Source organism: Pangasianodon hypophthalmus, chromosome 6 (assembly GCF_027358585.1).
Source record: "Pangasianodon hypophthalmus isolate fPanHyp1 chromosome 6, fPanHyp1.pri, whole genome shotgun sequence".
Classification (NCBI taxonomy): domain Eukaryota; kingdom Metazoa; phylum Chordata; class Actinopteri; order Siluriformes; family Pangasiidae; genus Pangasianodon; species Pangasianodon hypophthalmus.
Window position 1 is genome coordinate 30,074,937 of NC_069715.1, and position 24,333 is coordinate 30,099,269.

Genomic DNA, 24,333 nt, shown 5'->3' on the forward strand with positions numbered 1-24,333 from the left:
TCACCCTTACCCATGATAAACTCGCGCCCTCTCGTGGCTTATTGCTTTATTAATGGCGTGTGTTTTATTGGCAGACACCGGCTTCACCAAGAAAGACAAGTTTCATTACTTGGATTATTTCTGCATTCGCACTGGGAAACACCGACTCAATGCACAACTGCTCATTATCCTCAACTCTGTTTCTGTTTGCCTCATTAACGCTTCTCCAGCAATGCAAACTTAACACAAAATTTCAAAAGTGGAATAGAACGGAAACAGTAAAATGTTGAACGACCTGACTGGACTGGTGAAAAGAATAACTGGCACTGTGCTCTAACATCTCTTTATTACCACATGTTGAATTCTGGATAGTGATTGGTCAGAAGGTGTTGATTAATTTTCTATAACAGCAGCTCTGACAGTAGTGCAGCTGCAAATCACAGGCTTATATTAATGCACTTGCTCTAATACGTTATTCTTTCTATAGTAACAGCTCATTCACAGGGACTTGTACAGCTGACACTCTACATAAACAAATCAAAACATGTGTGTAACCGGTGGTGCATACAGAGATGTTTATTTCACATTTAGGGAAGGAGTCTCCAGTGTCAGCGCTTTGTAACAGTCAGAGGTAAAGCTGTAATTTAAGTTTTGCGACATCTTCAGGACAGAGGAGTTTACGCTTCTTAGCGGTTTCTTGGCAACATGCGTAACAAGCTGCGTTTATTTTTTGACTTATTAACTTGAAGAGAGAGAATAAAGAGAGGCAGGTGAGGGAACGGCTGTTTATAGCTGCTATAATGTAAGCGACAACAGGAACTAACTTGTTTCACAGACATTCTACAGCATTAAATGTAACTATAAATGGATATAAAGTATGTCATGCTTTAATAAATAAAAATTGTTATCATTGATAAACTGCTGTGGTATATGAGGAATAAAACACTTGGGAATGTGCCGTTGTAGGAAAATAATCTATTTTAGTGCGGAAACAGTAACTCTGCTTCATCACATCACCCTGTCATTGATTCATTTCCTGTAACAGCATGACACAGTTTTTTATTCTTTACAGAGTGTCTGGGAAAAGGTAAACCGGACACACAGCAAATCCACGCATGAGTCTGCTGGACAAGTGATGAGTCTTGTTTCTTTTTTTTCTCCACAAAGAATCATTTATTCACACATTTAGTGAAAATCACGGTTTTATTGAAAGGACACAGGAAGGTAGAGAAACCGAGACATGTAGCAGTAGATTAAGTCCTCAGTGCATGGCACATCATTCTCAGGGAGACGACTCACTGTGAGTCTGTTTTTTTTTTCCTTTTTCTCTTTAAATTCTTGCACCAAAAGCTTTCAGGTTGTTCAGTGATCAAAGTTGGCCAGCCAACTCGATTTACTCGATTTATACTAAGACTTCAGAATACAGAAAAGGGAAGAGTTTAAATTAAAAGTACCACCACCACAAAAAAGAACCAAATCTTTACATTTATATCTTCGCTCTTCAACAGTTCTTGCGTAATTTAAGAGGAATTTTAGTACCGGGTAATTCAAAACAGAACCAGTGTGATGTCAGATCCATATCCTTGCTTCTTTTATCAACTTTCGGCAAACTGTGGCCGAGAGTGAAGTGAATTAGAAGCTCGTGCATGTGATTCAACGAGTGAATGTGTCTCCGGCTTGTGGTGCAAGTCCACAAAGTTCTCAACTACAAATACCACAAATCAAAAGATGTCCACAATCTCTGGAGAAATCCCAAACAACTCAAAAGGATAAAATAACAGACGTGTTATTATAAAAAAGAAAGAAAGAAAAGACCAGTACGGTTATAAACGAGAAACCTAAAGGTCTATAGTGCATGCCGTTGTACTAAGCTGCTGGATCTCAGGTCAAACTCGGACATTTGAGGTTCCTTCTCTACAATAGCAGTGATACTTACAGTGTGTGTGTGTCAGTGTGTGTGTCAGTGTGTGTGCGTGTGTGTGCTTTCTATTCTCTGTGAGTGACAGGTCAGGGGAGTTAAACTGATTAAACTGATACCACACGGAAAAATCTGCCAAGTCTTTTAGTCGTGTTTATCCAGCTGTGTTGTTTAGTCGTGTCTCAGTTGTGTTTGTCCAGCTGTGTCTTTTTTCCTCCCTCCATCTTCCCGCTGTTCACGGACGTCTGTGCGTCGGTGTGTTCCAGAGTCCCCGGCTATACAGGTGAGGTAGAGGAAATAACAAATCATTAGAGAAATGAAGGGAAGATGTAAAATATAAGAAATAAGTCGAATAGGTCATTGTGGTCATTTTAGCTTTCGCTATATCCATAAGAAACGTGCCAATCCCAACGTCCGATACCAGGTGGTACTGTGTGATGACGACACAAAATTCATGTCATTTTTATTAAAATATCCTCACTAACATATTAAATAATGAGTCTAGTAGCCTAAATGCATGAAAACACACATGTGCACTATTCATGGCTGCAATTTAAACCAGAGAAACATAAACGGAGTGAAATAAAATGTTCCATGACGTCCCTGATTGATGAATACTAAAAAGGTTACTTATTTCAGTATCAGTGTCAGTGAGTACCAAAAACATGCCTTTCAGACAAAAGTTCTTCATCAGCTGTGTAAAGAAAGTGTGCAGATTTTACTACATCTACAATAATTACTTAAGTACATACAAAAAAACTACAATAGTGTATACTATGTTAGAAATAACTCTTGCTAACATGTTCATAAGACAGACATAACAGCTGTATGCCTTAAATCAGTTAGAGAAGATGACATGAGCCGCCATGACAGTTTATATCCATGACATTAGCACATCCTGGTAAAACTGACCACTACCGGGAACACGAAGCTGCTAATTCATATGCTAATTCTCCCTACGTCCACTCTAGTTAGCATATTGTTTTGATATTCATTTTATTAAACCTGTCTTAATATACAGTGTTTTATATCATGGCTAAAGACAATACTCCTTTTTGATTGGCTCATTGGGGTGACATCAAAGTACATAACACTCAAAACATTAATAAAACTTTATATAACACAACAAAACATTATATCTGTATATTATATTTACTGTTATAAAGCATTAACTTTGACATAAAGACATATTGTGTTATGTCAACTGGACATAAAGAGTCATGATACATACTGTATATGACATGGTTATGTAGCGTTATGAGGTGAAGTCATTTTTGTTTTCAGGTTTTGTTTAGTTTCAAAGTGACTCATTCATCATGGTAACACACAAACATTCAAAACATCTGTAAAATATGTTTCACAATTAAATTTTATAGCTATAAAATAAAAAACGTGACCTGAGTGGAAGAAAATATGTATATATTTATTTAAAGAATTTAAGTAGTGATGGTGAAGTGATTTATTATTATTATTATTATTATTATTATTATTATTATTATTATTATTATGCTGTGCTGGTGGTGTACCTGGTGGTGCGCAGGTTGGTCTGATTTCTCCACAGATGTTCTCTCAGTTTGATTCTGGGAACATTCAGCACCCACCTGAGCATTGAAATGGAACATTTCAGAAAAAAAACATATCATGGTGTATATTCAGAGTCAAAAACTTCAGTCCAAAAATCAGTATCTACACAGGGAAAGTTCCTCATATTCAGAGCCGGGTTACGCGCGTGCTTAAGTCGCTTTTTTAAAATTTCAATCAGATTATTAAAATCACCTGCATGTAGTTCACTCCTCTACGGTTGCCAGATTTTCTTGGGTTTTTCAAGGGTTTCTCAAAAATGTCTAGAGCACTACCTTCACTCAAGAACTCCCATTTAAACATGAAAAAAATCAGACAGAAAATGCGAATGATGTATGAATTATGAATGAGAAACCCAAACATTGAATGGAAGTCTAATATTTTGCAAATATATTGCTGTTTTAAAAGTCATGTCTCTTCTGAAGTCATTTCAATGGACTTTAAAGCTGCAATATTATTAATTAATTAATATTTACAGTTATGTATAATGTAATATTAATATAGCTGTTATCATGCAAGAAAAATGCACTTAAGGTAAGAATCGAGTGTAGATGAGACACGCCTGTTTTTGGACAAACTCCGCCCTGCACGCGAATGTAATTCTCATGTAAATTCTGAACAGCGCCTAAATCTGTAGTTACGTCTGAGGTCTGAATACTGCTGTGAAAAATTTCATAAATCTTTTCTGAATCTTCCAGAATTTATAAGCTTATGTAAAAACTTGCAAGGTCACATTAGAGGTTGTATGTGATTTGTTACATGAAGTAGAGAAGACAGAACATCCCTCGCTTATCCTTATTAATGGGCGGTTCAAGATGGATACTGTAATTGTTTAACTGTATACTGCAAACAAATCATTTATTTATTTATTTTTTTGCTACCCACACATTCACGACGCACACATTCAGTTGTAGACAGTTCAAAGGGTTCGCGTAGTTCTTCATAACAGTGTTATTAATGCAGACTTAAGAGCATGTTAATTTGAAGGCATTAAAATCATTCACTCAGGTGGTCTATGGGCTCGGTAAATAATTAAAGTTGCATTGGAAATGTGCTTTATATTATTTCTGAATGAAGAGTGACCTCCAGCCCTTTGGTTAAAGAGCATTTAATTCTCTTCTCCTATAAAAAGTAGATTTAATAAATACCAATAGATCAAAGCTCCCAGAAGATCAGATAACAGCTGGGAATTTCATAGAAAATTCAGACCTGCCAACCCCGAAGAGTAATAATGCGTAGTCGGGGTAAAAACGCAGTGCTTTTAGATATAGTCTGTTCACAAATCATTTGTTTAAGATAGAAAATAGAGTGTGCGTGTGTGTGTGTATATACAGTACACAGGGTTTTCTAATATCATTACCTTTAAAATTAGTTTTTTAATCTTTTGTTTTTGATCATTTCTTGAACGAAACTTTTCAGTGGTGTCCTGAATGAATATCATTAACTGATGTTAGCTATATTATTGTCTAATGTTACAGTAACTAAGTCAAACATGTATTTATTGATATTATTTCACGTTAATGAACTCAAAACAGAGAATGCTGCATCAGTGCATACATTTTCAAGCGGGAAAATCGACTCGAGATGAGAACACTGAAATGTTAGGAATGTGAAGTGAGCCAGAGGGGGCGGGGCTTCCAGGAAGTGTCAGTTAATATCAGAGTGTAAAAGTCAAGTCAAGTGGTTTTTATTGTCAGTCCTCTGTATAGCTTGTATACATTGAAACGAAATTTCATTTCCCTAGGACCATGGTACAGTGCACAGGACTACATAAAGTGCAAATACACGACAAAACCGACAATTACACAACTGTCAATCATCCCAGATTCATAAATCAATTGGCTCATTTTTACTGGAGGGGAAAAGAAGACTCTTTCGGTGTATTTTTGAGTGATAACTCATAGCAGCGTACTCCAATGTTAAAATGTGGAGCTTTTGTGGAAAATGCGTAAACATCAATAGGTCTGAAGTAATGATTCCTCAATACTTAGACAAATACAAAGACAAACTAATAACTTACAGTGTTACAACTTACAAAATAATAACTTCCACTTAAAATGGTGCCAAACAGTCATAAAATGTGTGCATATTTAAAAGATACAGTATAAAGTCTTTTAAATATGCCAAATATACACATTGGCATCTTCAAGGACCGCTTTACACTTCATTTCCACTCATACACTTTTGTATGCTTCACTTTATATCAAATGGAATGTGAAATTTATTTCATTTGCCACTTTGCTACTCTTAAATATTAAATCTTCTCTTCTATTCACTGCCATATAATTCTTTCAATAAGATCACTAATATAAGTGCTTGTAAGAAGTCATGGTCTCATATGACAGTATATCTCAAAAAAAAACATGTATGTGCTGGAGATATTTTAATTTCCAGTTTGTGGTTTCTATTTAATTGGCAAAAATGCCGGTAATTCATCGTGCACTCGGGAGTTGTCCAATTAAGGATGCTTTCACACTAGAAGTTTTTTTTTTCTCAACCACCAGCGTATATTTTTACATGTAGTTCTAACAGCACGGCTCGGAGAGTACTGCTACTGCAAATTGGTTTATATTAATGCACTTGTTCTAATATGCTATGGTTTCTATAGTAACAGCTCACTCACAGGGACTCGTACAGGGGACGCTCCACTGATAACAGGTTAAAAATTAGCATTTAAGAAAGGAGTCTCCAGTGTCAGTGAACGAACTTAAAGTGGGCTGTAAGAGTAGCAGATCAGCACTTTTCTTCAAAGTTTTCTTTACAGGAGAGCGCATCAAATTAACACAAAAATCGGCATTATTGTGGTAATTCACCAAATCAAAATAGCTAATTAAAAGCATGATAAAATCACCTCCATCCCACACACACATTACGATTTCAAGACCTTGATTAATGTCTCATCATTAAGTTCATTAAGTTGTGTGCACAATTAACTGTTGGAGAATGATCTATAAAATAATAAAATGTAAAATAATAGGATGTGCTGGATCAAGTGCTATTCTGTATGCTGCTGAATAATGAGTGTGGAAGCCATTTTGTTAAATTAAACCATGATTAATGTCATCATTATGACTAGCACTATTCATGCAGCAATATATTGTCTGTAAACGACACTTCTATTAGATTTATTATTCATCATATTAAGTATTGTTATTTTTCGTTTATAAATAGTCTCTTGCTTTTATGTTACATCATATAACATTTGACAATAATAAAAAAAATAGTGTTTCCTTCACTCTTGCTTCAGTGCACAGTTCATATCCCGGATTTGTTTTCTCCAAGTTGTTTAGGCTATGGTCTAGACGCTGTTGTAAAACTTCGTCTTGGACAGAAATCTGGCAACCTCGGAGGCGTGAGCTACATGCATAATCAAAATGGTCTTTGCATAATCAAAATGGCGCACCCAGAAAATCAGCTTGAGCATCTGCGTAACCTGAAGATGAACATGAGGAATTTTCCCCGCGTAAATATTGGAGTTAATCCACCGACTCTGAGTACGGCCCTTAGACACAGCTCTGTCAGTATGGTTGATAACGTCATGTCACTATTCAGTGAGATGAATCTCCTCTGCGCTATGTTCCTCGCCTCTGCTCTTCTCTCGGTTCTGCTGCTCTGTATCTGTCTGTACTGTGACATATTGATACAGATTCCTCATTCTGTTTTAAACCTCACCAACAAGGGAACCTCATATCACACACTGTCAGGCTGAGACGCAGGATATTTGTCAACTCGGGGACAATGTGGGAATATAAAAACAAGCAGTGTTCGTGACTATCCATTACAAACAAATGTCTTTTTAACAAGTTCAATATCTGCCCTCAAACTTTTTAGCAGTAATATACACATCTGTACCCGCCACCGATAATTTCCCATGCTGCTAGAGAAACGGAGTGGTTTTACTGTAATCAGTCACGTATTGATCTATGCGAGGGTTTGGCATCTATTTCAGAAGGGAATGACATTTAGAGCAGAATTACGAATGGTTTACGATGCCAAAAAGATGCCCTGAAACTCAATGAGCTGCATATTAGGATACAAAAGGCTATTAAAATGTAATAGCACTAAACGTTTACCTTTACCATCTGGCAGGCCTTGACTCCTGTACCGTCTCTCCTCATTAGCTCCATGTTCACAGGAGATTTACTTGTTGTGACTCTGGGAACCTTTGGGATGTCCTGGAAGCAAAGATGAGAAAGAAATACAATTTCAGTGCAATCATACTCTCTGTCAAGGAGGGAGAAAGGAAATCGTGAGCTACTGAATCCTTTCCAGTGTTTACACGTAAGTTTGAAACCAGTCGGTCTGCAACTCCAAGCTACTGTCGTAAATTAACCTCTTAGCTACTGTCGTAAATTAACCTCTTAGCTACTGTTGCTATATTTGAGCTGCTTTAACTACAAGGGACAGCCATACAAACAACTGTTTTTTTTTTCTTCCAGGACATCATATACTAATAATATATATCTTCAGTTTATGAGTAATTATTAGGGATGTGAAACTCAGACTTCCACATGATACAATTTCGATTAATAAGGCAAAGCTTCGATATTCGACAATACCACTGAATCTGCTATGATATGATAAGAAATATTTAAATGTCAATTATTTTTATATACCAGTTCTTTGCCCTTTTTTTTTATAGTAATTGATTTATATAAAAAATTGAACTTTGCATCGATTCATTTCAGTCATTGCCTTTTAAATCAATGCATCATTTTCATGAACTTCATAAGTGTGAGACCACTGTACTCAAAACAAACACTTTTCTTTTTTTTAAATATTATTATTATTATTATTATTATTATTAGTTATCTTCATTTTGGAGATAAACTTAGATTACTTGCTGAGGCTGAGTTTAACTTAAATTAGGTTAACAAAAATAAAACAGTATTATGTATAGTAATATAGGAGCATCATTTCATACAGTATCTATTTTGTAAAGTGAAATAACTAACCTAGATACTCAAAAAATCTACCTTTATTGTAAAAACAAAACAAAAAAAAAAACAAGACAAAACGTAAAATCAAAAACGTAAACTCTGTCCTGGAGACATGGGAAAACTTGAAGTTACAGCTTTACCCCTGACTGTTACAAAGCGCTGACACTGGAGACTCCTTCTGTAAATGTTAAATAAACACATTTCAACATAAAGTAAACTCCACTATATCAATGATTTTTTAAACATATGATTATGTGATGCGTTCGCTATACAAATGAGCTGTTATTATAGAAACCAAAACGTATTAGAACATTAATAAAAACCTGAGATTTGCAGCTGCACTACTGTCAGAGCTGCTGTTATAGAAAATTAATCAACAAGCCTCAGCTGTAATAATAATGAATGACTTTTCACAAATCTGTAGATGGGATTAAAATAGTATCTCTATAATAAAAACAAAGGAACAGGATTATTTAAAGCAATGCAGAAAAAAGTAAAACCCAAACAAATGGTTTGGAACTCATGAGGAATTATAATGTGTTTGTACACAGGCTGTTTGTGGTGTATGGATTCATTTTAGTTTAATTCCTTTGTCTAGCACTTAACGCTGACGGGAACAATACCAATTTACATCTCACTTGATTCAAAACTGTACTATTGCTTTACACGTAATCTCAGCTTAGCTGTAAGGTACCGTCTTGCTTTGTGGTGCATTTCAGTTCCCCGGTGCAGGGGGAATAGAAATGCAGTGTTCATTGGTGATTCCAGTGAATAAGTATTGGTGTAGCGTGATTCAAAGCTCTCGGGTGCAGAATGTAGACTATATTTGTCAGACTCAAGGCCCACGGGTTAAACACTTCCTGCTGGCTCGTTTCATTCGGCCTGTGTGAACTCACAAAAAAAAGAATTCACAGCAGACTCAGAGCATAACAATCACCATGTTCTGTAGGTGCTGGTTAAAACCAAAATCTATCTGCTGCGCTTGATTCGAGTCAGACCGGCATCTAAAATCGATTCAGAAACACACCAGGTGTTGGTCTTTTGTGTGATTCAATGATTGTTGAAGAAACCATCTTTAACTTGCAGTAAAACTCCAGCGATCTGGTCATCACAAGGTTTTCATCCATGTGCTTTATCCCACACCCGAGCTGCCGCCACACTAACAACTGAAACGTTTGATGATGATTTTAATACAGAATCCATGTATTAATGTTTTCAATCACTTTACCCATGTTTAAGAAAAAAAGGTTTTAAAGATCTGGATTGTGCAGATGTACTCTAGTATGCAAAGTAGGCTTGTGCGATTATTAATTTTCCCTGATCGCTCTTTTCCATTTTAATATATATTGCAATAAATGGTTTCATTTTCTATAACTGGGATGGTGGATTTTAAATTGCATGTGCGTTAATGAAACTTGGTTCACTTGGCTCTTGGTTGTCTAACATCCACATGAACGACATTTTCTCTGATGTTGTTGATGATCATTGTGTTGAGCAGGAGAACATATTTAAATACATTAACATTATTTGTAAAATGTTATATTTCATATTTCATCATCAGCCTATTTAATCTTTTTTTAGGTTAAAATCTTAGGTTTTATTTTCTTTCTTTCACCTAAAAACCTGAAAGAGCCTTTCTGACCATTTTGGGCTGAAATATTAATATTTAACCGAGGTTAAATATATACTTGTCTCATGTTAGCTAAGCTGAACATATACTAATACATTTTATTTCACATCAATGAACTCAAAATATTCACCATGGCAGAAAGCGAGAGGCTGTTAATATTGGAGAGCTCATCTCATCTGTCATTTTACTGGGGAGAAGAAGACTGCTCTTTTGGTGCATTTTTGAGTGATAACGTGTAAATATCGATATATCACACAAGTCTAATGCATAATCTCAGAATGGATCCTTCCATCCCTCTTGGGTTCTTGCATGTTACTTACAACATACAGAAGAAACTTAAAACACAAAGGAACTTGTCTTCAGATCATTTTTTTGTTTTAGGCTCCTGTGTATCTGCCACTAACTTACGTTTACTGGAAAACATCCTGCTATTAATCTGATTCTGCACCTGTAATGTCTGACATCACTTATATTCCTCACACCTGTCCACTTCAGACCACAGTATTACCGCACAATATCTTTATTTATGAGCCTTAAGGCCACAAGAGGAGCCTAAACTTCATTTTATTGCTCATTTCAAACACCCAAATTTCACATCACTGGCTTTCCAAGCCACTGTTTTCTGTACTTCCAGAGTAATATTCTGCATATTTAATCAGTGTTAACACTCACAGCATGACATCCAAAGGACAATTTGTGCAGTTTATGAGCTTTGGAGCAGATATATAGACTAATACTGCTAAACAAAGCAATTATATAGTGCATTAGCTTAAAGGATATAGCATCAAATATTCATATACCTCTATATTGTATAGTAGATCATTTATATTATATAATTTAGATTATAATATAGTCACAATTAAGCCCTCTGGCAGTCCTAGACTGAAATATGGATGAGGTAAATGACCTGCTAAAAAGACACAGTCAGTAATAATTTAACACCAGTTCTAAAATTCGGTGCTTTTATCACCTACGTGATGCGGCATTCAAATATAATTCTGGTACGTGATGAAAAAACAATAGTAGAATCTATTGTGAATCTACTACTCTACTATTTCATAAACCAAACCAATCCCCTGATCCCCAAATCCATCTTTCTTACGAACATAAATGTGAAAGCTATCAATAATGTGACTTTGTTTCTTTGTCATGATTTTGTATGGAAAGAAAATGTGGAGGAAGTATTGGATGGGAAGACATGAGCAGTGAGAACTGTCTGTTCTGCAAAGAGAACTGGAGGTACAGTGCAAATAAATACAGCTGTGTTTATACTGTGTGTAGCCAGGAATCATGTCGTGTTTGTTTTTTTTCCTATTTGAGTTTGACATGCCAAATCATTTCTTATAGAAGTATTACTATTATTATTATTATTGTGTTTGCATTTTTGCCCCCGCACTCAAACACAAATAGATAATGAAGATAAGGACCATCAATCGGATTCAGGGATCTGCTGCACATGACAGAAGGTCAATTTCCTCGCAGATTTTCATTGGTTGTTTCTCACTGCTTTTTTTAATTGCTGAGAAAATCTCAGCTTAATCCTAACCTGATGCTGTTATACACACATACGACAGCGTATGACTGCCATGACATGTATATCAAGTGTTTATGTCAGTTTTATGATGCTAGGTTCAGGTAAAGTGTTATAACTCTGATATTCTCAAGCATGTTTGGTTTCCTCGGTGATGAATTCGCGTAGTGTGAAACCCTCTGTGACTAGCAGCAAGAACAGCAAGGAATGAGAGTCTGAGAGGAAATCAAATTCATCATCGTCTCTCGTCTGTAATTATCAGAGGACTCTGAAATTTGTAGATGTGCAGACACTATAGCTTGATGTCTGAAGCCAATACTTTCCAGGAAGTGCTGGAAATTCTTTGTATTGCACAAGAATGTCTTGTAAATTGGAGTGTTTCTAAGAATTGCCTGGCTTCTATAAATATTACAACAAATATAAATACATGAACAGACCTTGAAAGCTTTCGGTAAAAGTTGCGTGGTGCACTAACAGGTCACAAAAGCTTTCTCCTCTCAAGGCTTATTAAATATGAAGTATGTTCCACTCACACTTTCCCCAAAAGCTCATGCTAATGAATCTTTCACTCATACAGACAGTGTGGGTGTGTGTTCGTGTGTGTGTTGTGTGTGTGTGTGTGTGTGTGTGTGTTCGTATGTGTGTGTGTGTGTGTGTGTGTGTGTGCTCAGGCTTGGATTTAGGCTTTTACCATCATTGGTTGTTGGAGCTTTGGGCTGATCAGACTCTCAATAGAGGAGTTCAATGCAATATGAATCTCAAAATGGATAAGAAGTAATGTTTCTTTCACACGGAAGAGGAAAAGTAGTTTCTGTTACCACCGTGATTATTGTTGATTATTTTCCTATAACAGCATGTCCTGAGGTGTTTTATTCCTCTTACACTACAGCAATATATTATTACAATTGTTAATTCTTTAACGAATGACATGTCATACATTTTATCCACTTATAGTTATATTTAATGTTATGGAATGTCCATGAAACAAGTAAACAAGTTTATTTTTTTTATTTATTAAAGAATTTCTTTCTTTTAATCCATTTATAGTTACATTTAATGTTGTGGAATGTCCATGAAACAAGTAAACAAGTTTATTTTTTTTAAATGTATTAAAGAATTTCATCCTTTTAATCCATTTATAGTTACATTTAATGTTGTGGAACATCCACAAAACAAGTAACCTTACATTATAACAGCTATAAACAGTCGTTCCCTCACCAGCCTCTCTTTTTTCTCTCTCTTCAAATTAATAAGACAAAAAAAATGCAGCTTGTCACGTTACAGAGAAACTGCAAAGAAGCGTAAACTCCTCTGTCCTGAAGATGTCGGAAAAATTAAAGTTACAGCTTTACCTCTGACTGTTACAAAGCGCTGACACTGGAGACTCCTTCCATAAATGTTAAATAAACATCTCCTTACGTATCAATGATTACACAAGTTTCTTAATCTGTTTATGTAGACTGTCCACTGTACAAGTCCCTGTGAATGAGCTGTTACTATAGAAACGAAAACATATTAGAAGGAGTGTATTAATATGAACCTGCACTGCTGTCAGAGCTGCTGTTATAGAAAATGAATCAACAGCCCCTGACCAATCAGAATGCTGAATTAGACAGCTCTGTAGTGTACCTTCATGTGCGGCTCCCTGAAGGTGACTCTTGAGTTATTGACAAACGGAGAGTATCGCATCAAGTGAGTGGGCGTGGCCGGCAGTCTGTGTAAATCCACCGTCTGGGTTTGTAGGACAGATGAGAAGCAGATATGGACCGTGTCCTTCAAAGCCCTCAGCTGGGACTCCTAAATCAAATCATGCCAAAAAAATGGATGAGAAACATTTCTAAACATTACATCATTGTAATATTCTAATATCAAGCTCATTTCTTTCCTCTGTGCACTTCTCAGCAGTAAAAATCATAAAAATCTCTAAATTTTGTCCTTAGGTGAGAGGTGGAGAATGTGCGAGAACATCTGAGGACAGTCTGATCCTGAAATATATACAGCTTATAGTGAAAGAGAGATTTTATCATTTCTCTTCTCACCTTGTCCAGCGCTGCTTTCTCCAGTTCCTCTTTGGCCACTCGTAGCTTGTTCTCCAGGTCCATGAGCTGCTGACCCTTCACAAAAGACCGATAGTTTTATTAGTGTTTATTATAGACATGGTCTTAATGTCACAATTGTAAATTTGTAGCAATCCAAGTCAAATAAAAAGTAAAAAATGACAAAAAATAGAAAGAATGTCTTGTACAGTCTTAGCTATCATTTCATGTGTAATAAACTGACATAACCAGCTTATATGTCACAAGTTTGTCACACTGTACAGCAATATGGGTTACTCTGAATGGTATAACTGTTTGACAGCTTATGTAGCATGCTACGTCTACACCTGTTAGCATGACAACTGTCAATACGCTTGAGCTCAATACAATAAGCCTCATTAGAAATATCATCTCTTATACATAAATTATCATGATCAGTTTAAGTTCATTTATAAATATATCTTTAAAAAATCACTCCTCTTGAAGAGCAATGTTTCTAATTAAGCTGCGTCTCCTCTGATGTCTTCTGAGCAAAAAATTGTATTATTAATTAATTAATTAATAATTAACATTGGCCTCAAATGAGATTCTATAGCGTGTTTGAGTGTGTTTACAGACAAAACATAAATTTCAGCGTGACATATTGTGGTGACATCACATTGTCGGACAGTGGCGCTGGAATTGAAACTCACTCAAGTTGATATCACGCAGGAAAAATACACTTAAGTTTAAGATCAGACTCGTGTGTAACTGAGACACGCCTCTGTTTTACTCCAACCCGCCCGTGTGCGTAACACTCACGCAACTTCTGAATAGCATTTAAATCTGTTACATCTAAGGTCTGAATATTAATGTGCAAAATTTTGGTATTAAATCCTCACTGCCTTTGTGAGTGCGTTTGAAAGTAAGTGCTTTCCTCCTTTTTTTTAAATTTTGGAGCCACAAATTGGTACCATGGACAAAATCTAATCGAAGTCTCCTACCTAGGTTTAATCGCGTCAGAGTTACAGTGATATGAGCTAACCAATGTTAGCTAGTGAATTCAGATGGGAAAAAGAGCCTCAAGATATTAGCATTTCCCATTCCAAAGCAGCATTTTTTGTCTAGTCCCCAAAGACAAAACTCTCCAGTGGGCGAAGTGTGTTTTTGGAGATCCTCCAGGAAAAAAAAAAAAAAAATACACATACAAATATGACTGAAGACAGCAGCCAAAATTCCAAACACTGGGGGTTTGATTACAAATATTAATGGCTCGTAGGTGGTTGGGGTTGGAGGTGTAGTGAGAGATCCCGTGCTAAAATTTATTTAAAATACATTTGCATACTATTTGCATACTGTACTGTAACACACCCTATATTTGCATATCATTTGCATGCCATACTGTGATATACTGTGACACCCTACACACTCGCCAGCGGGAATACAACGAGTGCAGCATTTATGTTTTACAGAGACTTTGCTTAACCAACTGATTCCCAATGCTAACCTCACACTGAGGCTTTCCAGATGGCGCATGTGGATCAGAAAGTCAGAGAAAGTGGCAGAACTAAACGGAGGGGGCTGGCAGTGTTCCTGGATAACAGATGGTGTTACCCTGCTCGCATCACTTTTCACTTTTCACTGACATTATACTACTAACAGTTAGCACAGAGCCATATTATTTACCTAAAACATGCCTCTGTATAATAGATGAAGGCCATAATACAGCTTTAGCATACTATATTTATATGGTTACATATGGAGCCATTTTGAGCACCTTTAATGAGTTAAAAGTCACAATAAGACGATTTTCTGTAAGAAGAATGATTTGCTGTATGCTAATGTGAGGGATGCTTCCAGCTCCACACCAACAACAAACTCATAGTATCGCCGTTAGAAGTTGCTCTGCAAAAGCAAGTAAGATACCAAGTCCGAAAGTTACAGGGAAAACTTTGCATGTATTCAAAGTTTGGTTATGCATCTGCTTGCCAGATTTGTCTTGAGTAGAACACTTTGAGGTTTATCAATAACTCGTAGACCACCATCTTTAAACACAGGCACTCATCTTTATGCCTAGAGAAAATCAGAGATAGAAATCATAGACTGAAAAAGGAAATTTTTTACTTCTGCATAGTTCAGCGGAGGTATGAGCACAGGTAGAGAGAGGAATCTTAGGAATATCCATAATCATACTGGATAACTCCAGGTACAGTTCTAAACATGATGCACAGAAAATAAATTAAAAAAAAAAAAAACTGGAACATCGGAAACATGGCTCAGAAATGCACGAATATGATAAGGCAAGACTTCACAAAAAAAAAACACTGACAGAGGATATATGGCAAACTAATCATGAAGAAAACACAGAAAAGATGAGTATTGGCTACAGAGAAGGGCGAAGACAGGACTAGAACAGAAACAAAGGCACATGGCATAATAAAACACATGACGCACATGATGAGAGGGGGAATTCATAACAGCTACTTCCTGCACTGAAAACCTGAGTTTTAGAAGTATAAAAAAAGGCCCTTTAGCTTTGGGATCTTCTTGTTGAATTCAATAGCATGTCTCATGAGGGGAGTGTGATCACAATTACTTAAGTGAATCCGCTCAGAACAGCACACCTTTGTTCAGAGATTTAATTAAAAGCACAGCTCAGGTGAAATCACTTTTTTTTTTTTTTAAAGGCAGGTTAAGAACCTGCTCATTCCTGCTCGGATTTAATTATGGCACCTTATCATCATTAGACACTTACCTTGAAAATTAAATCCTTTTTGCCGTATCTCAGCTCCTTCAGTTGGGCCTGGATTCTTTTAGACTGCAAAAAAAGTAAGAGAAAATATGAGCTAGTGTATAAACAGGAAAAATGTAGCAGGGTTTTTTTTTCTGATAAGATGAGCTGCTTGTGAAAGAGAAGCACCTTTAGAGAACAAATTGAGTAAAAAAAAAAATAAATAACAGCCTCAGTGTGGGATGTGCATTCAATAGTAAAAACACTCGCATAACCTTTCACACCAGCGGTGACCTGCACAGCTGGCCAGCTGTTTCAGTAAACACGTGTACACTGACTTTAGATCTTTTTAACCTCACACTGTGTGTGTGTGTGTGTGTGTGTGTGTGTGTGTGGTCATGTATTTGTCCTCATGATGATGGGAATACAGTTTTGACCCTGTCAGAGCATTTAGCTGCTTACTGTGAGGAAAACTGCCAAAAGATTTCCTTTTGACAAAAGAGGTTAAGGTTAAGAGTTAACCAAATGTAATACGTGTGTGTGTGTGTGTGTGTGTGTATACTGTAACACATGTAAGGACATGTACCTCTTCTGCATGTATGTCACACAGCTTATTCCCAGAAAGGAGTTTATTCTTCAAGCTTTTGTTCTGGAAAGAAAAAATAAATAAAAAGTATTGTTTATTATTTGCGAGAGAACGAATATCCTACACGGAGAAACTGGTTGAGTTTAACATCAAATTCATCTGTAAGTGAAGAGAATATCATATATCACCTCTCAATGGTTTAAAAAGAAAAAAAAAATGAACTTATTGACCTCTAAAACTGCTTTTGGCATTTTGATTATTATTATTAAGTGGTATCATTACAATTTAACTTATAATTTATAATTTAATTAATTAAATTCCAGTCATATTTGAGATTTATACACTTTGTTTGAACATGCCCTCGATGTCAGAACAACATAGTATTTAATTACTTAAGTGGACATCTGGATTTTTTTAGATTAGTAAATACTGTTGAATGTCTTAAAAGTCAGAGATTTGAGACACAGCTCATGACAACAATCACAACGACGGTGGAATGTTTTAAAAAGAGACAGAGCTTAAAGTCGCTGTGCATGAAATTGCTAAATGTTTCAGTTTCAACTTTACATGACAGAAAGGATGTTTTAAAGTGACATTTAGTGGATGTTGATTTAATTCCCTACGTGTACATAAGATACATCGAGTGTGTGAACAATGTCGCTCATGTTGCCACTGCTTCAGATAATAAACACATCCCTCCAATCAGGATCAGGCGTTTTACTATTTGTGTTTGAAAGCTATTAGGCAGCTAGCTACGCTCTGAGTATAGAGATACCTAATTGACAACGAATGAAGTGCAGGAGAAGAAGAAGAGGTAGATCTGAATTGATATAGTTGTATTTTTCTCCTATTACTAGCATGTTATTTTATTAACAATAGCTATACCACAAGATTGGTTAACAATAGATTGTGCCTTATACGATTAATTGGAGATTCTGAATACCACCAACATTTCTACTGCTGTCTGCCATCCACCCAAAAAAGCAGGAGTGTGTCCTGCTAATTCCTGGCTACACCACTGTGACTGCTAGCATAACTGCTAGCATAATCGCCACATCAACCCATTTACATTTTTAGCATCATGTTATTCTGAACCTGGCTCCTGATGAACAGATGGGACATTTCCATTTTTATGTTCAGTTAAAAGTTCTGGTGGGCGTGTCATCAATCTGCATAATACACAAAAAAATTAAGCCGTATTTATCATTTCGTTTTGTTGTCCAGAAAGAAAAATGGTCATGACAGATGGATAAAAACTCGTATTAGCCAATATACTGATATCTACAGGCTTAAAAGCGGCAGTTGTTGTATTATATGCATCTCTACAGTACCTCCTGCTGTAGGTCTTTGATGATTTTGGTCTTTTTCTCCATTTCCATCTTCAGGAACTTGATCTGGAGAACAGAACATCATGGAATAGATTTGAATAGATTACATATTTTATTTTATGGATTGATTTTTGAGGTACATATCCCACCCCAAAAGGCTACATTTCATGAATCAATGTGGAAGACCTTGGAGATTGTGGCTGAGATTAAAGCATCTGCTTGCAATGCATAAGAGGAAAAAAAAAAAAAACGTGCGTAGAGGCTGTGAAGACACCAGTGCATGACGAAAACACAATTTTCCACAAAAATATTGTTTTACAAAATCTCCTCATAGGGACTGCTTTGTGAAATTGTGAATGTTTTCTACACTGCATTTCAAAAAGTCAAAAAAAAAAAAAAAAAAAACAAGCAGGAGTGTGTATATCCCAGGACCTGAGACGCAACACCAATCAAACACTAATGCATTATACTTGAGATTCACTCTGACTCTCTTGGTTCTCTCCTTCGAGTCCCAGCAGGACGCTGAGGAAAGAACATGGACCTTCTGATCAGGACGACATCCAGTGTACACAATCTCTCCTTTTTTCACACTTATATATCCTCCAACTTTTGCACCAGTTCAGGAGCTGGCAGATGGCAGCCAATGCAACACTTTTTTATTTATAAACTTGTCTGTCAGCGTAAGATTACACATCTATCTGTCTTATTTCTCTTTGTCTAGGACAACCCCCTAGTACATACATCAAATATACATGCAGTATTTGGCAAGTAAGTAAAGTAAAGTAAAGCAAGTATGAGTAAATAATAATAATAAAAAAGTCAGTATGAGTGTAAATAGTTAAATAAGTATAAGTTAACATGTTCTGTATGTAAGTATAGATAAGTAGAACCAAGTAAGTAAGCTTGACCATTGAGAGCATCCTGACCATCTGTGTCACAGTGTGGCATGGCAGCTCCATGCGTCCAATAAAAAATCCCTGCAAAAGATGGTGAAAACCCCCCAACACATCACTGGTGCCCAACTCCCAGCCATTAAACATCTTCACCACAGTAGATGTCTGCATAGAGCGCTATCGATATCATCAGGGTCACCTCCCATCCCAGTCACAAACTGTTCAACCTCCTAACATCCAGGAGGAGATACAGGAACGTTCACACCAGAACCAGCAGGCTCAGGGTCATCTTCTTCCTCACAACCATCACCATGCTGCTGAACTCTACACTACACCGTTAGGCCACTGATGTTTTACTGCCTGTAATCATCCTTCAGCTCTATTCTATACCGTACATTCTGTATTATCTCTATATCATTAAAAGATTCATAGTGTACTATAGTGTATAGTTTATCTTTATATATCTGTATATACATCTTTGTTTATACATTGTAAAATACCCATGAATAATCTAGGTACTGTTGTATATACAATGTACATATCTCTTAAATATATTTATGACTAATACTTGCATATATTTTATTTTTATGCTTATAGTTTTTCTGTTATAACCTAGTGTGATTATCATTCAAATTGTTATTTGTTCAATAGCTGCTGCACATAATCACCACCCATAGCCTTGTTTATTTATTTACTGTATCTTATATATACCTTGTTAAATTTGCACAATGCTACTATTTGCACTTCTGGTAGATGCTAAACTGCGTTTCGTTGGTGAGTATTTGTATTGTGCAATGACCTATCTATCTATCTATCTATCTATCTATCTATATTGGAAGTTAATTAGGTAAGTAGATGTACTAAGTATAGCTAAGTATATGTATGTGAGTAATTATGTAAGTATAGGTAAGTAAAAATAAGTATGTATATGTAAGTATAGCTAACCAAGTAGAGCTAACCAAGTAGAGCTAACTAAGTAAGTAAGTAAGTGAGTAAGTATGTAAGTAAACTAATTAAGTATATGTAAGTATAGCTAAATATAACCCAGTAAGTAAGTAAGTAGTTAAATACCTATAGATAAAAAGTAAGTATAAGTAGTTAAACAAGTATAAGTAACTAACTAACTAAACTAAATAACTAAGTAGCTATAAGTAAGTAGGTATAGCTGTGTATAACTAAATAAGTCATTAAAAGTATGTGTAAGTAAGAAAGTATAAGTGATTAAGAATAAATAAGTATAAATAATTATAAGTAAAAGTAAATAAAGGTAAATATATCAGTGAGTCGGTCAGTAGCGATAGAAATAAATGGTGAGTTAAAGTGGATAGGCATTTTGCATCAAAAGGTCATGAGGTCACTGTGTGTTTCTAATTTAAGCCTCTCTGTTTTGAGCTGCTCATGGAAGGGAAAAGTACAGCCTCATGCTCATTTTCATTCCCCTCACGGGTTCATTCTTATTCTAGACGAGACACAGCGTCTTTCCCTCATATCCCAGAGTGTACTCTCTCTCTTTCTCTCAAAACACAGCGGGTGGGAGAGAAAAGTTCTAGTGCACAAATAACACTGTGTCTTTTTATAATTAGCACACTGTACCCATATAAGTCAGGGCTCAAAATAGCCAGGGCAGTGTCTGGCCCCTTTGTGTGGTGCGTCTCTGCGGCTGTAATAAACATTCCTGATAATGAGTTTTGTGCGAGAAGGACACGGAAAGGGCGCTGACGACACTGTGCTAAAGGAGAAGGTCAATAATAAGTCTACGACTCTGACCAAGCCTTCATAAAAAATGGACTCCCTGTGCATCGGAATTTAAATGTGGATAATGTTCAGTTCGTCATCAGGTGGATGATGAATCACTAGAGCAGAAAGACTCCACCATTTTACACCTCCATTTATTCAGGAGTCTCACCGTGGCTTGATGTTTCTCGGCTCGCTCTGCCGCCTCGTCCAGTTGCTTCTGAAGGGCTGCCTGGAGTGATCTCATCTCTTCTCTGATATTGAAAGGAAAGAAAACGAGAGAAAGAGAGATAGAGAGAGAGAGAATATGAGAGAGAGAAGTGTAATTTCTGCCAGTGTAGGGTCATAATGGAGGTCATTTTTATTGAAAAGCACTGATTGGGATATTCATACAGGATATGGTGCGGCAGAACATTTTGAGCTGATTCCACAGCAATTGTGGCTCTAGGACTAGAAATAAAAAACAAGGCGATAAGGAAACTAACTAAACCAGGCAATGAGGAAATCAAGAGTAAACACAGCTTAGAATGGCAACCTGTGTCAGAAACGCTATTACGTATGAACAGAGCAGCGTATTTAAGGTTCCTTTTACACTAGGTGTTTATATTTTCCTATAGATAAAGCCCTGGCTGGAGTGCCTTCTATGCTGATATGAAAAACTGTTACCATAACAACGCTACCACTGTGTCCTAGCTAGTAATAACACAAAGATCACGTTTCAATCTAACTATTTAATCTAAACTATGGCAAAGAGGAGACTGCTTTTCTGAGCATTGGCTTGGAAGTCCAAGAAAAACAAAATAATAGGAGTGCTTGTGTAACTCGACCAGAGCATTTAGACCAGTCTGTGACACTGAACCCCAATAAATCTAACAAATTGATCATTTCTAGTTATATTGCTACATTAAAATATTAACATTGAACATATTATTAAACTCCTGGTAAAATTCCAGAGTACTGATGAATTCTCAGCATCTCATTCACAGGGAATATTGTATATATTTTTCAATTTCTAGCAAACAATTCACAAGTAGGCTGTGAAGAGCAATTTACAGAAACAGTGTCCTTCATCCTGCTCAGACATCCAAACATTATTATTGAGGACACCATTGGCAGAATATTGCTTGATCACACAGATGGCTTGGTATCAGTTCAGGGCAGATTATTCCCCAAGCTTGTCAAGAGGCAATCTTCCTTGATGTAGCACTACTCAGAAAAATGTCAGTGTTCCCATTTGGCTTAATACCATGAAAGGAAAAGTACCAAATTCATTCATTTATTTATTTTCCCAATCTGCGCCTTGCACTTAAACACCTGTGGTACTTGAACTTACCAAACATTCAGCTTACCCAATGATCCAAAACCTGACCAAATACACCTGACATTCAGCTTACTAACTGGTCCAAAATGTGACCAAATACATCATCCGACTATCCATCGAGTCTAGGCCAAGATTGAGTCCAAATGAAAGCAAGATTGAGTCAAGATCAATACCAAAAACCATCAAATCCTTCTCAAGGCCAAGCCTTTACTTCAGCTACTTCTCTTAATTCTTCCATTGTGCCAGTGTTGAGGCTGTTCTCTAGTAGAAGGAGATATTTCTTGTAAAACTTTGTGCATGCGAAAGAAGAGACAACAAGAACACTATGTTTACAAAAACTTAATCGAGACCAAGATGATATTTAGCGAGATCAATTGCCAAATACAAATGACAGTATGTCCAAGACAACTCCAAGTCAATACAGAAACATCTTGAGACCAGACTCGAGTCCTACAGCCCTACGCTCTCCTGAGTCCACGGGGTTACATTCTCACTGAAAAGGCACCAAAGTTTTACACAAAATTATCAGCGCCTATTAGGATCTTACACCACAACAGAGTTTACAAAATGGTGGTAATCTAATCGAGGACATAGTACTGTCAATCTATGCCAGAATATCTCCAATATTTTTGCCAAGATGTCTCACACAACGGTTGTGTACTGTATGTTGGCCTGATTGTTGAAGCTGATGGAGTCCAACTTCCTAACTAATGTTTCAGAACTATGCAGGTTTCTTTGCATTTATAATCATGCAAGACAGTTCCTTAAAGATTATCCAGCATTTAGAAAACACCTGTTCAAAAATATATTCATTACAGATTTGCTTCTTGATATCTTATTGTGACCAAAAGAATAAAAGTGAATGCTATCCTAGACAATCCTTCCATATCTTGCACCCAGAGGATTCCATCTGGCTGACGTCTCTGTCTCCGTAACTGCAGAACTGTAGGAAATCTACCTTTGTACCTGTCTCCTAATAACAGCCCGTGATTTACAGTGTCTTGTTGAGAACCTGGCTTCTGAAAGATTATAGTTCAAGATCACATGTACATTTTACATACTGTTGTTTTGTACAGTGTGTTTATGCCTGCTGCATAAATTGGCCTTCGGGAATATAACAGATAATCAAATTAAATTTTAAATTGAATCAAACTGAATTGAATTGCTGGCCCTTGTGGGTTCCCTAGTGCTGATATTTTTCAGTATGACCCAGGTAAAGTGTGTGTGTGTGTGAGTGTGTGTGTGTGTGGTTGCATATGTAAGCAAACTGATCAGCAGCACAGAATTCAAATTCTGTGGAAAAAAGCACAGCTGCTACTGTGTTGGAACATTTTCACAGTTATTGTGCAGGGCAGGAGATCATCACTGAAACCTCCTACAAACCTGTCACTTTCTATAACAGCGACTCCGAGATTGCACAGGGTGACGGTTTTGCGAGGATACAAAATGGAAATAAGAGATGCTCGACAGCAGAAAATGCCTTTAGGCCAAGCAGCTATAAAGAGTCGTTCCCTTAGCAGCCTCTCTTGTTTCCCTCTCTCTTGTGAAGTTAATAAGACAACAACAACAACAACAACAACAACAATAACAACAACATGGAGTTTGTCACGTTACCTAGAAACCGCAAAGAAGCGTAAACTCCTCCGTCCTGAAGATGTCAGAAAACTTAAACTTACAACTTTACCTCTGACTGTTACAAAGTACTGACACTGGAGACTCCTTCCATAAATGGTAAACAAATGTCTCCTTACACATCAAAGATCACACATATTTTTAATAAGTGTATGTGGAGCGTCGGCTGTACACGTCCCTGTGAATGAGCTGTTACTATAGAAACAATAACGTATTAAAGTGAGTGAATTAATAAAAAGAAAATTATAGAAAATTATAGAAAATTAATCAACACCTTCTGACCAATCACAATCCAGAATTCAACAATAATACCAAATGATTGAAAGCGATTATAAGATTTACGTACAGTAAACATTTTCAGCTGAAGTCATATGGATGGATTTTTAACGTGATTTTTAATAGCTACAGATAACTACATTTTAATTCTTTACCATAATAATTACTCATTCTATCATTATTATTCCACTTCTGATTAACACTTTAATTTTTTAGCTATGTTGGTGTTTGACTGTAG

General features: G+C 36.4%; 1 protein-coding gene across 1 annotated transcript in view; it reads right to left on the reverse strand.

Annotated features, from left to right (window-relative positions):
• Positions 1 to 1,163: 1,163 nt before the first annotated feature.
• Positions 1,164 to 24,333, reverse strand: part of luzp2 (leucine zipper protein 2) — a 92,177-nt gene continuing 69,007 nt past the window's right edge. The window contains exons 4-12 of the mRNA XM_026913330.3: positions 21,039 to 21,120; positions 18,243 to 18,305; positions 16,912 to 16,974; positions 16,350 to 16,412; positions 13,619 to 13,693; positions 13,209 to 13,376; positions 7,552 to 7,653; positions 3,424 to 3,498; positions 1,164 to 2,172 (exon numbers count right to left, since the gene is read on the reverse strand). Coding sequence (XP_026769131.3) covers positions 2,080 to 2,172; positions 3,424 to 3,498; positions 7,552 to 7,653; positions 13,209 to 13,376; positions 13,619 to 13,693; positions 16,350 to 16,412; positions 16,912 to 16,974; positions 18,243 to 18,305; positions 21,039 to 21,120 — 784 coding nt within the window. The 3' untranslated portion in view covers positions 1,164 to 2,079. The remainder of the gene's footprint in view (positions 2,173 to 3,423; positions 3,499 to 7,551; positions 7,654 to 13,208; positions 13,377 to 13,618; positions 13,694 to 16,349; positions 16,413 to 16,911; positions 16,975 to 18,242; positions 18,306 to 21,038; positions 21,121 to 24,333) is intronic.